Source organism: Phalaenopsis equestris, unplaced genomic scaffold (assembly GCF_001263595.1).
Source record: "Phalaenopsis equestris unplaced genomic scaffold, ASM126359v1 Scaffold000684, whole genome shotgun sequence".
Taxonomy (NCBI): domain Eukaryota; kingdom Viridiplantae; phylum Streptophyta; class Magnoliopsida; order Asparagales; family Orchidaceae; genus Phalaenopsis; species Phalaenopsis equestris.
Window position 1 is genome coordinate 350,286 of NW_018165124.1, and position 18,833 is coordinate 369,118.

At 36.2% G+C, this 18,833-nt stretch overlaps 1 protein-coding gene across 3 annotated transcripts in view; it reads left to right on the forward strand.

Annotated features, from left to right (window-relative positions):
• The window catches only part of LOC110030237 (AT-rich interactive domain-containing protein 2-like), a 44,975-nt gene that overhangs the window by 18,805 nt on the left and 7,337 nt on the right, over positions 1–18,833 (forward strand). For all 3 annotated transcript variants that reach the window (XR_002294634.1, XM_020732854.1, XM_020732855.1), the window contains one exon: positions 2,473–3,212. Coding sequence is in view for 2 of the 3 variants with exons in the window: in XM_020732854.1 (XP_020588513.1) it covers positions 2,473–3,212 (740 nt within the window). In the remaining variant the exon portion in view is untranslated. The remainder of the gene's footprint in view (positions 1–2,472; positions 3,213–18,833) is intronic.

Below are 18,833 nucleotides of genomic sequence, written 5' to 3' on the forward strand. Positions count from 1 at the left end.
TCGAGATTTGACCAGTTAAATGCCCAATTTTGTCTCTCCTATCAATTGCTAATTTTATGGATTGAGCCATCTTGAGATAGTTGTCTCCACTGAGTTTTATACCATGAGATAAGGGGCTGAATTCTGTGAATAATAATTAGCAGATACAATCATTAGAGGAGTTGTAGGGTGGGGCAAAGTGGCTTTATAATTACTAGAACATGTAGAAATAGTAAAATTTCTTTGGTCGCCAGTTATTGTCGATTTATATGACATCATTAGTGGAGAGAAGAGGATGGAAAAAGTTTGAGTTGTAGCTATCACGAGAATCTCTAGCGCCTAATTTTGTCACGAGTTTGGTCGAGGCTTGGCAGGAGCCAAAGCTTTTGCTCATAACTGGGGCTCAGAGATGAAGGAGCGTTGTCAAACTTTCCTTCGATATGGCGCCTAAAGATGAGAAAAAGCTAGCAGTGAAGAAACTTGCACTTGTGTAGAAGGCGATGTAGAAGGCTCCAGTGGAGAAGATGCCCTCTGAGAAGAAGCTCAAGGTAGAGAAGCTTCCCACAAAAGATGGTGTCGCTAGTGTCAGGAAGAAGGCGAGGTTGAAACCCTCAAATGTGTTGTTGAGGTCAAAGATTAGCGTGGTTTTGAACCAGCTGTACTGTAGCAAGAGTTGTGCTTTGCAGAACCCTAGCTCTAATACCCTGAATGTTTTTTTGAGAAGAAAAAAATACTAATTCTTAGATTTTATAAGAGATATTTACAAGATAAATAGCAAAGGAAAGCCACCAAATTAGGAAAGTCACAAAATCAACACAAAATCCTCATTCTAGAAAAGAGGAAACCACCAACAATAGAGAATTTTAAAATTAGAGAAATACTAAAATAAAAGAAAATTCTAATTTCTCTCCTAATGATCCGACAGTTTTTGAAGGTGAAAATTGAAATATGCCTTTATAATTAACTTTGTTTAAAATGTTGATTAGAAAATATTAATTTTTTTCCTTTTATATAGAACTACGTTAGTTGTAATAAAAAATTAGCTTGTATGCATTCTCTGTGTATTTAATTTGTATAATTAATTTTTCTGTTTTTAGTTTTAAAAAATATCTATATTGTTGACTTGCCTATATTTTAAATAAATGATATGATCTATGTTCATATCGTGTCATGTTTGTTTCTCTGTGTCCATATCAGTGCATCATAGTTGAAATCATTAATGTCATATCCATTTAAATAGAACTTATTAGATTTAGTGTTAAACTTGCATTTAACTGTCTAATCAAAGTGCATATAGGAAACAAAATTGAAGATTCTCAATGTGAGAGGCATGTCTTTTTTCTCAGTGGCCTTCTTCAGGAAACCTAAACCTGAGAGCAATGGATGACCATTTTTTTTATTTGAAATGTTGTTGTCTTTTATATCAATTCAAAAAGTTTATGGTAGCTTTTCATGCAACTCCATACCCTTATCCTTTTCATTAAGATTCACTTGTTAATCAATTATTTTTTCCCTCTTCTCGTCTCTTTTATCTTTCACCTCTTTTTCTTCATCTCCTTTTGATTTGTTGACAATGCATTTTCCCTTCTATGAACAAAATTAATTGATTATGTGGCTACTAAATTATCATTTGAGTCAGATTTTTTCTATTAATATTTCATGGATAATAGCAAATGGTTGTGATTAATAGCTTTTTTTCAGCAAAATTTGTCTTCTCTTTCTTAAGTTGATCACATCTAATAGAACCTCTATTTCCGGGGAAAAAGGGTAATGTGGTATCTAGCATAGCTCTTTTTAGCATGCTTGAGTTGGAATATCCTTATTCTTATTCATCCAAACCCAACCAACCCATGTGTTGTTTGAATTGTTTTGGAGTGAGCAGCATTTGCAGAGACTATCCAGCAGATAGAAGAATTTGCTTTGTTTTAGTTCCACATCACAGGAAAACACCTGATGATAAATTAGTAAGCTTTAAACAAAGAGGCTAATTATGATAAATAATACGGCTAAAATTATTATAGCAGCTTGGTTAAAACTTGTCAAATTTAAGCATAGAACCCACCGGCTTACCCTTGATTGCCCTATTACTAAGTCTGGTTCGTGATAGCTTATCCATAAATTAAACAAATTGTACATCATCGAACCTAATTGACTCAAACCTATCTAGTTTATTTTCATGATAGCTTATCCATAAATTAAACAAATGCTTGCCAATATCTTCCATCTGTTGCTATTATGGAATAATGTTTGCAACTTATCGCATGCTTGCAAATTAGAGCAGAATTTGAAAAGCTTGTTTATATCCTTGGACCAAAGTCTCAGCTGTGAACTGGTTTCCAATGTTGATTGCCCCACTTTTGTGTCTCTTGCTTTTATTTTCACATTTCAACAATTTTTCTTGTTTATTTCTTTTAATGGAAAGTTTAAACCTTAGCTTTACGTTCTATTCATTTTTATTGCTCAAGTAGCCAATTGAGATATTTAATGTTTTAGAAAAGGAAGAGGCACACCTATCACAATATGAGCAGTGAGACACTAGATCTGCAAAAACGAAGGTCTAAAAGATTATTAGATTTGGAAAAATTTGGTGAGATCCTTGGTACATATCCTTTAAGAAGAATTCCAATCGGTGGTCATGCTCAAGCTGACATACCTGACTGGACTGGTCCAGCTGAAAAGCATGATGATTCACAGGATAATTCAGATGAGTCAAGGTGGTTGGGTACCATAGTAAGACCAAAAAAGTGGAATGATAATGAGTTAAAACGGGGCTCCATTGGCAAAGGAAGGGAAGACTTATGTGGTTGTGTCTCCTCAGGATCAGTAAACTGTGTCAAGCTTCATGTCAGAAAAGCTAGACGTCACCTGAAGTCTGATCTGGGTCCAGCTTTCTTTGATTGGTGCTTCCATGAAATGGGTGAAGAAGTCTCCAAGTCTTGGACCCTTAAAGAGCAGGCGAAGTTTGATGAGATAGTCAGACTAAATCCTGAATCAAAAGGTAGAAGTTTCTGGGACGAAGCCTTGAAGCATTTCACCACCAAAAGAAGGAAAGATATTGTTAGCTATTACTTCAATGTCTACGTTTTGAGATGGATTTGCAGTTACACAAGATTGAAATCTGAAGCAGCTGATAGTGATGATAATGTTGATGATGAAGACAGCAACAGGGATTCTGATTATCTAAAGAACCTCAAGCATTCTGTGGCAATGCATTCTAAATATTCAAAACGAAGGTAGATTCATAACCTCATTTCCTGCTATTCATCATAAGGTTCTTTTCATTTCTATTTAGTAATGATCTTCTATATTCTTTTTATATAGAATAACATGGTGACTTGCATTAATTGTTGTTTGAACCGAAATGATTATTTTTCCTGGGAAGTGTAATATTTCATAGTTCATATATTCAAGACCCCTCATCATTTTCTTTTTGTATGAAGATCTATTAAGTATGACGTGCATTAAATGTGGCTTAGATGTGAACTAAAATATGGCTCTAATCTTAAGGTTCCTTAATCCTTTCTAATAGGATAAAAGGTTCGATAGTTATCTGGATTGACACCAATAGAGTAAGTCATTGTTCAGATTATGTTTTTGAATTGGTTTTGATATTTTAGTCTAACTAAATAATTAGTGGAATTACTTTCGTCTAGATATAGCCCATACTTATTGTTGGGTATATTTAATCTATAGAATCTATGTAATTAAATAGTACAATTGTAAATATTTGTATTTTGTAATATAACTATAAACTCTTTATTAGGCAAGATATAATATTCAAAATCATTGAAATTAAGTCTTGTTTCATGCCAGGTATTTTCTATATAATGATGAGAAACCTTCATTTGTTGGTAAGAAGACTGATTGACAATTACTATGCACTTCCCATTGTGTCAGCATAGTTTTATTTGGTGCCAAATCACAGTATTCTGAATCCAAATTGAATCAAGCCTAAATGAAAATCTAAATTGATGAGAATTGAGGCCAAATTATTTCTTTTATTTAGTTTGGTTTCTTTCTAGCTTGGTTTAGAGTTTGAAATAATAACAAGTTTCAAGATTTTAATCAACAAAGCTAAGTAGCAACCATAAATATTTATCTTTTGATTATTTGGTTTGGTTTAAAATGATTTTTAAAATTAGTTTAATTTAATTGATTTAACATAAATTGAAAGTAGAACATGCTTCTTATAGGTTATAAATTTTAAACCAACCTTTTATTTTCAATTAGTTAGCATAAACTACATAAGATATATTATAGTTTAGTTCAATCATATTTTATTTAATTTATTTTAACCCCAATCCTAAATCGAATAAGTAGCCTTATAGTTGCTAGAAGTAGTTAATCTTGGGTCAAGAAACAAATCGATTGACATTTGATTGTCAAGAAATTTTTGCACCAGTTGTTGAGAATAACTCTACTGAGTCAGTTTCTCTCCTTGCTAAACCTGATTTTCTCTTTCACTAAGTAGAAGTTAAAAATGCTTTTCCAAACAGGGTTTATTGGGAGTATTATGAATATGCCTCTTAGATTTGACCCTATAGGAACCTAGTAACATCTTTCAAGAACTACATCAACTAAGCTAACTACCCTGCCTGAAAATTTATTCTTGATCATTTGTTAGTTTGAAAATGATTTTTTTTTTAGTTTAGTTTAATTTCATTGATTGAATATAAATTGAAAGTTGAGAAGACTTATTATGGTTTGTAAATTTTAATTCAACTTTTTATTTTCAATTAGATGGCTTAAGATATGTCAAATATATTACAATTTCATTTAGTCAAGTTTTCCTTAATTTATTGAAACTCCAAACTTAAATCAAATATATGATTTAATAATTGCTAGAAGTAGCTAATCTTGGTTCAAGAAACAAAAATCTTAATAGTTGATTATCAAGAAAATTTTGCACCAATTGTTAAACTTAGTTATGTCATGGCAGCCTATCTTCTTATTAATCTTAACTGCTCCTTTACCAAGTAGATGTAAAAAACGTTTTTCTAAACAAGGCCTATAGAATGTATGATATCAGAGTTAACTCCAAACAACAATAAGCTAACAATATTATTACTGGAAAAGCCAATCAACAGTACGCAAACTCAAAAGGAAAATAATAACTACAGACACAACACTTCCTCAATTAGGGTTTTGATCCATAGGTGAAAGCAGGCGGTTATGAGGGATAGACGGGTAATGGTTGGTTGCCATTGGAGGTTAACAGGTTGGAAGGGGGGACTGTGGTGGAGTGGCAGCAAGTAGCGACACTGGGAGGAGGTGGGTTGCTACAGGTTGGAAGATGCGATTGTCATGAAAGTCGTAGGTTGCGACTTTGATGGCAAGGAGGAGAAAGGATGGCTGGTTGCTGGTGTGGGAAGGAGGAACAATAGGAAACGACTAAACAAACAATAGTAGTGTGCTGCTTGGGGGCTTGCAGTGGCAGTAGAGGCAGGTAAGGGTGACCAAAATGTTTGGAAAGGGCGATATGGAGCGTTAGTGGTTGTAGGAATAGTAAAAGGATAAATACTCCCCTGGGAACAAGCTACAGCCGAAACACCAGTCAATCCTTGGAAAAAAAATCATTACCTCGGACGATTACAATCGGAGCACCACCTTTGTATAAAACCCGAGAAAGGAAAATTTGGAGACCTCAACGGCTATCTTGACAAGAAACATATGCAAAGTTGGCCTAGACACAAAGAAATAACATGTATATAAACCTAGGGTAAAGAGGAGTGGACCCCATTCCAAATAGGAGGGAAGCCCATGCTTGGAAGGATCAGTTAGTTCCTCCTTTGCACGGACCAAACCGGTTTGAGGAAAATATCGTGGCACTCATCGCACTGGGGTAGGGACTTCCAGCGTCAATCTCCTTGAGTTGGGAGAGCTTTAACCCATGTCGTCGAAGCTTTTGTCCTTACGTTTAAGGTGATTGAGTTATTGTAACTTCTCGGGGTTGAAGAATCTTCCACTGTGGCTTGAGAAGCACCTGAATCTCATTTGCGACTGCACTGTCCCCCAAAACATCAGAGTTTTCTCCACTTGCGAGCTCTGATACTAAATAGCACCAGAGTTAACCTCAAAAAAATACAGTCTTCAATAATGTCCAGGTGCTTCTTAGGTTGTAGTCGAAGATACTTCAACCCCTGGAGGTTACATCAACTCTATCACTTTCAATGTATAAACATAAACTTCGATGGCTGAGATTGAAGGTCCCCAAACCAATGGCCTGAGAAGCACCTGGGTTCCATTGGAGCACTGTCCCCCAAAACATCTGAGTTTTCTCCACTTGCGAGCTTTGATACTGAATAGTACCAGAGTTAACCCCAAACAAGTACAATCTCCAATAAGATCTAGGTGCTTCTTAGGTTGTAGTCATACTTCAACCACTGGAGGTTACATTAACTCTTATCATTTTCAATGTATAGACATAAAATTCGACGGCCGAGATTGAAGCTCCCTAACCCTGGAAGACTGGTGCAGGGCATCCTAGCCCTTGACACAGTGAGTAGTACGATATTTGCTTCAGATCAATTCGATCAAGGTAATGGAGCGAGGTCCATTCCTCTTTACCCTATGTATCTATATGTGTATGTGTATATATAGATATATATATAGATATATAGATATATATGTATATATATATATATATATATATATATATCTAAATATCTATATATCTATATATATATCTATATATACACATACGCATATAAATATGTGATTTGTGTTTAGGTTTGCTTTTGCATTTGTTTCTTAGTCAAGACTACCGTCGACATCGTCAAATTTCACCTTCTTGGGCTCTATCCATAGGCGGGTGGTACTCTGGCTGTAGCTCGTTTGTGGTGGTGATTTTCTTCCAGGAGTCGAGTTGTGCTCCAGTTGTATCTCATTCTAGAGGAGTATTTATCTTTCCCCAACTCCACCTACACCTTTCCTCACTGCAGTCTCACAAAGCAACACTCTTACTATTTCTGCAGCTACAAGAAAGTTAATAGACATTTACAACAATAACACTGAAATAGTTAATAACAAAAGACATGACACAAAACTCAACTACAGTTGTATTCCAAAAGAGTGGTGGTCGGTTAGGTGTGTTTGGAAGTGGTAGTAAGCGGTTGGAATGGTTAGATGGTGATTGGAAGGTGGCGGTTGCAGCAGTGAAGGTGGCTGTTTTAGGGGTGAAAACGTGTCACTTGTCTGGGAAAGAAGGAGAATGACAGATTATTGCTTTCCGGATGACGACAGCGAACGGGAAGGAGTGGCAACCTGGACAACATGCTGGAAAGAGGGGGGAAACAGGTGTTGGGTGGTTGTGCAAGGCTGACTGCAACCTTGGAAGGGAAGATAAGTAAGGATTGGGGTGGTTGATTGTCGGTAGGCGGTAACTAGGAATGGTATAGGTGGCTGGAAGGCTGTGTTACCAGAAACAACCATTGGGAGGTGCCGACTGGGATTTTTGGAAAATATGGATTTAAATTTGAAACCATAAGTATATATAGATATCTATGTAATTTTGATTTAAAAAATAGTATTTTCTTATTTTAAAATAAATGAGACCAAATGGGTCTCACATATTAGATATAGTTTGGACGACTGAGCGCGATATCACAACTAATATACTATCCCAAATGATAAACATATCACTTGTAGTAGGCCTAACCACCGAAACCAAAGAATTCTGTGACATCAGTTTGATCTGCGAAACCTTTTATATATTACCGACAAGTTCCCCTACCTAATATAAGGATTAGATAGAGTTTATTTTATTATGAGTTTTTAGTTCTCTATAGAAGCAAACTTCTGTAGTTAATTACATCTTAAATGGGAACAGTAGTTCTGCCTTTAAGTTTTTAAAGTTTAGGTTTTCAAGATTGAATACGGGAAAGTCAAATGGGAGTGACTCAAATAGGAACAGTATTTTAAGGAGTCCAAAGAAATGAAGAGTATGGGATGTCACAGATACAAGGAGAACCTCGGCAACTTCCCATCTATCATATTGTTTGACTTTATGTCTTTGAAATGATTCTATTCAATGTTTAATCCTGCAATTTATTTTAGAATTTATGACTTACATTCACACGATATCCGATCGTGTAAATAGCTTAGAAGGATAGGAGGATTTACACCGTATCGTACGGTAATCTTGGAATCTTAAAGGTGTTAGGACTTATATTGCACAACAGAGTTGTGCAAAAGCTTAAAAGATAAAGTGAGGATTTACATTGCGCTAAACAATCTACCTGAAATCCTAGACTTGTACTGTTGTAGATCGTTATTCTTCATTTGTTACGTCACGGTCGTGCTACCCACAAAGACTTGCTTTATGTAGTAATAGTTTCAGGTTTACTGTCTTATATGTGAGCGTGCAATATTGTTATTTGGTGCTTACCGCTGTATACCTCCTAAACCAGATTATATCCAAAATGTTTTGTAGTTAATTTAAATCATGAATAAACTAACTATGCTATAAGGAAGTACAGTAAATGAAAGTAATATAAGGTGCGGTAAATAAAAACAGTATAAAGGAAAAACATCGTAAAGAGCAATAAAAGAAATGTAGTAAAGTGCTATAAATGTACGGTAAACTTTGGGTACCTGAGTTTCTTGTTATTGCTGTACCTATAAATGGGATTAGCGTCGCAGGTAAAAACATAGTAGAGAAATTTAGCTAGCAGGGAAAACATGTGTTTATGTATATAACAAATTAATTGGAGTAGCATATAAAAAACTTTGAGGAAAACTGAAGTGATCCACAGAGACTCGAAACAAATCGTTGGAAAAAGATACAAACAAATAAAACAAAACATAACGTCACGTATAAAGGACCAATGGTAGATGATTTATATGTGACTTTGGGAATGCCCTCAATTGCCAGGAGGATTTGAGTGTAAGATTCAAATTCAAATCCCAGAGCATTGAGTTTCATTTTAAATCAAGTTATGACGAGAATTTCACTATTTGATTTAATTAAATCAACCATGAACCGCAGCCTGGTGCATATCCTGTCTATTGCTTTAATTAACTTATGAATTAGGGTCAAGTGCCTAGCTTGTGTATCCATTTGAAAATTAGGTAGATGAACTATCACCTAGGGTGTGCTCTTAAAATCTAGTAAGCCTGCACTTTAACTGAAGCTTGAAGTGTTTTAAAGTGTTCTGTTTTCAATTAAGTGTTTTCCAACTAATCCTCGAACATCTTTAAATCAAACTTAGCTCATTATCATGCTCTTAAGACCTAGGAGGTAAAATTATAATTTTACCAAAATGCTTCATGAAATGTGCTTCAATCCTAATTAAAACAATTGAGCTTAAGTGTAACCAATGCTTAAGACCTAGGAGGTAAACTTATAATTTTGCCAAAAAGACTTGTTTTATGTAGTAATTGATAGCCTACTGATCTTTCAATTCATGCTCCTAACACTTGAATCATTTAAGCTCATACTTTCTCCCAATTTTCAATAATTGTCACAATTACAATTTTAATATTCTTATATAAAAAAATGGTGAATGATTTGTTAGGTTTACGCGCGGTGTATATGTGAATTGCAGTGTTCGCGTTGCCGAGTCACCGAGGGTTCACCTAAGGCCTTTTGATCATATGAGAACTCATTTTTGGGCCCTCCACATATTAGTCCTTAGCCTTTGCAACTAAAAGTTTAGTGCTTGGGATCACTTATGCAATGTCTTTATAAAAATGGGTTAAGAAGTGATTTGAAGTTCTATTGGAGGTTATCTCTATTACCAGTCCGCTAGACTGGTCAATAAAGAACTCCTAAAGCTAGATCATGGGTTCTAAGTATAAGAGATTAAGACCTCACTGAAAATGAGATCAACAAATGGACTCCCAATAAATGGGGTGTGCTGAATAAACACATCGCGCGTATTAGTGTTAACCGAAGTAACCAATACGACCAAAAGATTTGCCTAAGCGGACATGCTTAGAACAGAACCCGAAACGGAGTTAAAATTGGACTTGGGCTAGGATTTCCAATGGGGAATTCCTTACTCAAGAGCAAGTTTCGAAATAAAGCTTTTGAAAATTTCTGCTGTGGATTAGCAAATGTATTTGTGATTGTGAGTTTGAGCTTTCAAATTTGCATGTCGATTTGATTTGCTTGTCGATTTGATTTTGTGTTATGGAAATTTATGGGAGTTAATGAACTGTGTGATATATGAGAATTTGTGGAGAGTTGCGAAATATGTGCGGAAGTTAAAGGAATCGAAATCCTTGCATCGATCCCGAAATTTGAATTTGAAGAAATCAGAAGCCTTAACATTCATATAGAGGGCCTCATAACGATCCTCGAGAATTTAAAATTTGAAGGAATCAGAAGCCTTAACCTTTGTATAGGGGGACTCACATCGATCCTCGAGAATTTAAAATTTGAAGGAATCAGAAGCTTTAACATCTGTATAGGGGGCCTCACACTGATCCTCTAGAATTTAAATTTTGAAAGAATTGGAAGCCATAACATCCGTATAGGGGGACTCATACCGATCCTCGGGAATTTAAAACTTGAAAGAATTGGAAGCCTTAACATCAGTATAGGGGGCCTCACACCGATCATTAGGAATTTAAAATTTGAAAGAATCGTCTTAACGTCCGTTTAAGGGGCCTCACATTGATCCTCAGGCATTTGATTTTAAAGACCACATTAGGAAGGAAAACCTTAAAATTCATTTAAGGGGGATTTACATTCTAAGAGGCAAAGAGAAGTAGGAAGCTTAAACATCCATTGAAGGCGGTCTTATTCCACTCCGCAAAAGTTTTGAATTTAAAGGCCGCATTAGACAGAAAAAACTTAACATCCATTTAAGGGAGCTTTACATCCAACCTAAGAGGCAAAGAGGAGTAGTAAACTTTAACATATATTGAAGAGGGTCTTATTACACTCCACAGAAGTTTTGAATTTGTAGGCCGCATTAGGAAGGAAAATCTTAACATCCATTTAAGGGGGTTTTACATCCAACCTAAGAGGCAAAGATGAATAGGAAGCCTTAACATCCATTGAAGAGGGACTTATTCCACTTTTCATAAGTTTTGAATTTGAAGGCCTCGTTATGAAGGAAAATCTTAACATCAATTTAAGGGCCTTTACATCCAACCTAAGAGATAAAGAGGAGTAGGAAGCCTTAACATCCATTGAGGGGGGTCTTATTCCACTCCGCAAAAATTTTGAATTTGAAGGAATCGAAAGCCTTAACATCCATATAGCGGGGCTCACACCGATCCTTAGAGATTTGTATTTGAAATTTGTGAAAAATTTGTGTGAAGTTTGTGAAATTCTTATGGAACTTGGGGAATTTAGGAGAGTTGTGAAAAATATATGTAGGAATTTATGCAGTGCAGATTTTGTTGAAATGTCTGTGCAGAGATTTGTGGTGTTTGCATTGAATTTTGTGGAAGTTTATGTGGAATTTGTGAAAATTTATGCTGTGTGGAGAATGTTTGTAGAAGTTTATGAAGTGTGGAGAAACTATATCAGCTCGAACAACCGCCGGGGACATTATGTCCAAACTAGATCCAGTCGAGAAATGACAGCCGTCAAGGAAACTACGCCAAATCCCAGGAAAAAGTTGGTCACATTGGGAAAGAATACCGGAGACTTAAATCAATCCCAAGAGGTGATCAAAGAAAATGTCTATGCGATAATAGTTATGATTCCGTAGAACCAGCCAAGCCTCATTCACACAAGCAATAGGACCCAAAGTTCCTGTGGGAGGAAACTTTGGGCTAGGCAAAATGACGCTGGTGATAGGTCAAGAAGGCACAAGCTGACCAAATCGAAATTGGAAGTGATGTTCATAATTTTGATTTTTATTGTTTTGCTTATTTGATTTGTTATTGTGTTTCATTTCATTTTGATGTTGAGATTTATTTGACCTTGACATTTTTTTGTTGCATTTGTTTTAAGATTTGGACCCCGTTTTAGCAGGTGCATCATTCGTGTTTCTAAGAACAAAATTTTGTCTTTGAAACATCGAGATGCATAGTACTTCTCGAGGTACTATCCACGGACTGGAGACATGTGTAAAAATAGCCCATTCTTTAATGTACTATCTGAATTATATTATTTTAAGTACACATAAAGATGTGCTATTTTTAAGACTTCACAGCTCGAGAAGCTGCAACCTTGTACCTTCGCTGTAGTGGATGTCATCGTTTCTTTGTCATCGATTTTGTGTGAAGATTGTCCACATTGTTCTAAGGAATCATTTTGCCGTTCTTGAATTGATGTTGGGGTTGACTCTTCTGGGCACTAAAAGTTATGACTTCAGGGTAGAACTCTTATTAATTGCTAATAACATAGCCTTTTATTTAATTCTTTCTTTCTGGGCCTAAGCAGATTTTAGAAATTTTGATCACGTGATTAAAACATTTTTATTTACCGAAGTTATTTCTGAGTCAATTAATAGCCAACCAAAAGACACAAGATCACTAAACTATTTCTTGAGTATAATATCAGAAGAATTTTTTTAAGAGAGCTTCCAAGTTTTATTAATCAAGGGAGAACTCAAACACCAATTTTTGATTTTATGCTCACCTTAAGCTTCTTCTCATGGAGTGGAGCCTTTTTTTCTTTCTCATTCATTTTTTTGCTCTTTTTATTTATTGAGAATTACTATATCTGGTGGAGCATATTTTAAAGATTTTGAATGTTTGGACTCACTTGATTAACAATTCTCAAATATTTCTTAAGACAAATCCTGAGATATTATAATCCATTCGAAAGTTAGGACCCAGTCACTTGACAGAAGATTAAAAGGCTCATGATATCTTTAGTCGACTACTTGTATTCTAATAACACTATTTTATTTTGGAATTTACTTAGAACCCAGTCCAAAATCTTTAAAGTGAAGGACCCAGTTATTAGAACATTAATTGCATTTTCTCTTGAAATCATAATTTTTTTCATAATGCTGGAATTTTTATCTTGGATTACTCATTTCTCGATTGTCTTGTTGATGAACTTTGAATGTTTTGTGTGCTTTCCAAACATTGAACGGTTCTGAAAAACAAGTTTTTTCTTTATTTTATTGCGGTGAGAGGGAAGAGACAGAAAAACGTTGATACCACTAATATCCCTTTCGATAACAAAAGTAGTACAATAGTAATCAAAAGATGTTTCATCCTTTGTTAGCTGCTTCAGAGTCAATCAAAACATTTAGATCGAGTGAAATCATATTGATAGAACATTTTTTATGTTTTTTTAAAAAATTCTTCCGGGATCACTATGCTTCCATTATTGAAGTTCTCCTCAAGCCAATCTTTAAAAGTGAAACAATCTTTTATGGTATGTCTGATCAGCCTGTGATATGGGTAGTACCTCGGATGATCTTTTTCATCAACTGTCTGGTTTCTTCGGTTCAGGTTTCTTCGGTTCAGGGAGTTTGAACTCGGGTTTCTTTATCAAATTCTAAAACATTTGTTCGACTTTCTCATCCTTGAAAGCATACATTTTGTTCAAACGATTCTTTATGTTCGGGGGTTTCCTTCCATCTGTTTGGTAAGACTTCTGCTGAAACGATTGCTGACCATTTTGTCGAGGACGTTGGTAGATCTGTCGAGACTGTTCGACTTGTATCTGCAACCTGCAACGGTCGCGCAACGGTCGCTTGCCCCTATCAACCACTGCTACTATCCCAAATTTCTTCTCAGATGTATTCAGTGGCTCTAGCTTCCCAACTTTCTCAAAAAACCTAAGTTGCTTAGCTTCTTATTGAAGATTCCCAACTTTACTAAGCAGCTTCTCAAATGTCTTGATGGTGATCCCTTGAGTAAGAAACCCACTGGATCATGGATGCTCTTTAGAAGGATTTTGACTGCGTGCTACTCCTGGAGTCGTGGCTCACACTTCATGCTCAAATTTCTCCATCGCAGAATGTAGTCCATCAATGTTTCGGTTGACTTCTGTCGCTCCACCACGAGATCACCGACGGTGATATGGTGTTTAACTTCAGCAAGCCACTTAACAAAGAGGTCTTTTAATTCTGCAAATATTTTAACTGAGCCATGAGGTAGTTCTATGTACCAGTCAAGAGCGATTCCCGAAAGACTGCTTACAAATTGACGACATAACAATGCATCACTACCCCTCACGTTGCAACAACTTGCTCGAAAGTGTACACCATGCTGTCAGGGGTTTCCTGTTCCATCAAATGTCTTGAACGACGGCGGTACGAAACCCTTGGGGTATTGGACATCATCAAATTTTTCGGGATAGGGTCTACCCTTTAGAATCAATGCCCCTCCGTTTCATTGAGTCAGGGCTTCTCTCACATGTTCCACCATTTGCTTAATGTCTTTTTTTGGTTACATGATCTGGACTGAATCCTTCTTCCGTTGTTGGTATTTCTCACCAAAAGTAAACATAGTTATTTCGTCTGTAATATGAACAATTTCTGGTTGACTTGCTTCTGGAGCTGTCATTTGTGGTGACTGTGACTGTCCTTGAATTGTGGCCATCGCGGTCATCATTTTTTCTAGCTGTCTATTCATTTGGTTGATCTGTTCATCACATTGTTGAGTGGCTCTTTGCAACTCGACCGCGACGTTCTCCTCAGTGGGTAAAAGAGCATCGCGCGATGATAAGGTGGCTTTGGCCTCAACAAAGTTGATTTCTGGGAATTCCTCTATCATATAATCTGAAAGATCGTAGGGTTTATTGTTTGTATCTTTTCTTCGTTCTTCACACAACCGTGCGATGTCGGCTCAAAGCCTTTCCAACATAGCCTTGATCGACCTTCCTTTGACAACTTTAAGGTCAATTGGAGACTTTTGATGAGTTTCACCTCTTGCTGATCATTGGTGTAGTTGTGTAGAATTCAGTTGGAACAACTTGATCAAGTAAAATCATAATGATGGAACATCTTTCAGGTTTTGTCAAATACTCATTCAAAATTATTATGTTCCAGTTTTTGAAATTCTTTTCCAACTATTCTTTGAAGTTAATACATTTCTCTATAGTGTGTCTGAGCAGTCTGTGGTAGGGGTAGTAGTTGGGATGGTCTTTCTTGTCGACTTCCTCCAGCCTCGCAACCGGAATTTGGGATTCTTGATCAAATCCCAGAACATCTTTGCTACAACTTCTTTACTGAAAGAATATACTTTGTTCAACTGCTTGGTCGCAGATGGACTTTATCTTGCATCCATCCGGCATGGCCTATGCTAGGATGACTGTTGACCGTGCTGTTGATTGTATTGTTGGCCATGTTGTAGGTCATACTGCTGCAGATTTTGCTGGTTGTACTGTTGCAGATGTTGATAGATTTGTTGAGGTTGCTGGGCCTGAATATGTACCGACTGCTTGACTTTATCCATCGTTGTTACTCTCTCATATTTCTCTTTGAATGTCGTCGCTAGCTCTGGACTATTATGGAGAGATGGTGGTGACGATGTGGTAGCAACCCCATAGGCTCCATCCTCTCCGTAGGTAGCATTCAACTGGTGAAACCTACTCTCCATGAGTAGAGGTGAGGTCTCACGCAATCCTGTCTCATCCAGTCGGAGGACGGTGTCAGAAGTAGCCAACTCTGTGGCTCTTGCCTTCTCGGCCCTTAGAATTTTCTGGTTTCGCTTCATTTCCTGTGTCTCGGTCAGTTGCACGGACTTTGAATTGTATGCAATCTCGAATACGGAAAATGGCGGGGCAAAAGCACTGACAGACACTTCTTCGTATAGAATTTTCTTCCCTTTGTTTAGTAGAACAATTGGTGCAGTAGCGGTGAATCTAGTGGTCGAAGCAAAAACAGTCCCGGAGCAGTCCCTACGCTTCTAGTGGCAGACTTTATAGCAACAACATAATTTTTTTCAATCAACACCCTATTTAGAGGAGGGAATTCCTTAGCAGACCTCAGATTTAACTCCACCACAAGCTCGACAGACTTGTCTATTTCAGTTTTCATTATGGCAACAATGACATTCCCGAACTTGGCTTCAATATCGTTGAATCCTTGTCCAAACTTAATGATCGCCAAGTCAGACAGCTCGCTCTTGCTAACAACAAACTCTATCCCGATGGCGAAAGCAAAGATCAACTTCGGTGAAAACATTGTTCCTATTATTTGAAAAAAATCTCCGGAAGTCAGAGACGTCCAATGCCTTGTAATTTCAGCGAAAGTATTTGAGTTAACGCACTTGTCTTATGAACTGGGTAACCTTTGAAATTTACTCATGTGCATTTTGTCCCAAATTTTGTGATTTGTTTCGCTTTTGAAAATTTGATGGAATTTTGTTTTGTTTGGAGTTTAATTGGAAGATTGTGAGAGTGAAATTTTAATGTTAACTCGTTTACAACAATTCAAGATCGAAGAGGAATGAACCGAAGGACCCGGCTTAAAAATTGGAGGGGGTTGGCTTCACATCAGACTCGCTTCAATAGACCACTCCTTATCTACCACACCTATTGGGGGTCCACCCCACGTTAGATTTTGAAGAGTCCGTAACCTCTCTATTTAAAGATGATTAAATAGTAGGTTCCAGAAACCAAAAGGAGTTCACTGTGCCTACCCAAGGAAGAAATGAGAAAGATATGCCAATGGAAGAATGATAATTTGGCTCACGAGGGACATAAACACACTACCAATATATGAAGACAAAATCTCCTGATCAAAATAGAGAGAGGAACCCGTCCCACTGGAGTCCCCAAAATTTGTCGGCCGAGATTTCTGAAAAATATGGATTTAAATTTGAAACCGTAAGTATATATAGATATCAATGTAATTTCGATTTAAAAAATAGTATTTTTTTAATAAATGAGACTAAACGAGTCTCACATATTGGATTATTTGGACGACTGAGTGCGATACCACAACTAATACATTATTCTAAAGGATAAACATATCATTTTTAGTAGGCTCGAGCACCCAAACCAAAAATTTTTGTAACATTCGTTTGACCTGTGAAATCTTTTATGTATGACCGACAAATTCCTCTACCTAATATAAAGATTAGATATGGTTTATTTTATCAGGGTTTTAGTTCCCTATAGAATCAAACTCCTATAGCTAATTACAACTTAAATGAACGGGGTCACTTAAGAAGACTCTCGATTAAGATCATTGGTTCTGCCTTCAAGATTTCAAAGTTTAGATTTTCAAAATTGGACACGAGAAAGTCAAATGGGAGTGACTTAAATAGGAACAAGTATGTTAAGAAATCCAGATGAATGAAGAGTATGGGATGTAACGGATACGAGGAGAACCTCGACGACTTCCCATCTATACTATTGTTTGGTTTTATTTCTTTGAAATAATGTTATTCAATATTTAATCCTACAATTTTTTTTAGAATTTAGGACTTATATTTGCACGATATCCGATCGTGCAAATAACCTAGAAAGATAGGAGGATTTACGCCGTATCATACGGTAACCTCGGAATCCTAAAAGTGTTAGGACTTATATTGCACAACAAGGTTGTGCAAAAGCCTAAAAGACAAAGTGAGGAGACAAAGTGAGGATTAAGACAAAGTGAGGATTTACGTTGCGCTAACCAAACTATCTCGAAGTCCTATGTGTTGTTATTTAAACTAAGAAAAATGTTTAGTTGTCATATACTTATTGTACTGTTGCAGATCCATCTCATCGTCATCCTTCGCCTGCTACGTCACGGTCGTGCTGCCCACAAAGACTTGCTCCATGTAGTAATAGTTTCAGGTTTAGTGTCTTATATGTGAGCGTGTAATATTATTATTTGGTGACTTACCACTGTATACCTCCTAAACCAGGCTATATCCAAAAGATTTTGTAGTTAAACTAACTATGCTATTAAAAAGTACAATAAATGAAAACATTATAAGGTACAGTAAATAAAGGTGATATGAAGGAAATGTATCGTAAAGATCAATAAATGAGATCCAATAAAGTGCTATAAATGTTCTGTAAATTTTGGGTACCTTAGTTTGTTGTTATTATTGTACCTGTAAATGCGATTAGTGTCGCCGGTAAAAATATAGTAGAGAAATTTAGCTAGCAGGACAAACATATGTTTATGTATAATAGAATAAATGACAGAGTAACATATGAAAAACCCTGAAGAAAACTAAAAGTGACTCACAGATAGTCGAAACAAATCGTAGGAAAAAGATATAAACAAATAAAACTAGACACAACGTCACATATAAATGACCAAGGGTAGGTGATTTATATATGACATTGCGAATACCCCCAATTGCCAGTAGGATTTGAGTGTAAGATTCATGCTCAAATCCCGGAGCATTGAGTTTCATTTTAGGTCAAGTTATGAGGAGAATTTCACTATTTGATTTAATTAAATCAGTCATAAACCACCGCCTTGTGCATATTCTGTCTATTGCTTTAACTAACTTATGAATTAGGGTCAAGTGTCTAGCTTTAGTATCCTTTTGAAAATTAGGTAGATGAACTCTCACCTAAGGTGTGCCCCTAAAATCTAGGAAAGCTACACTTTAACTTGAGCTTGAAGTGTTTTAAAGTGTTCTGTCTTCAATTAAGTGTTTTTCAAATAATCCTTGAACATCTTTAGATCAAAATTAGTTCATTATCATGCTCTTAAGACATAGGGGGTAAACCTATAATTTTGCTAAAAAGGTTCATGAAATGTGTTTCAATCCTAATTAAAACAATTGGGCTTAAGTCTAACCAATTCTTAGGGGTCCTAATTGATAGTCTACTGATCTTTCAATTCATGCACCTAACTCTTAAATCATTTAAACTCTTACTTTCTCATAATTCTCAACAATTCTCACAATTACAATTTTATCCTTTTTATATAAAAAAAATGGTGAATGATTTGCTAGGTTTACGCGCGGTGTATATGTGAATTGCAGTGTTTGTGTTGCCAAGTCACGGAGGGGTCACCTAAGGCCTTATGATCGCA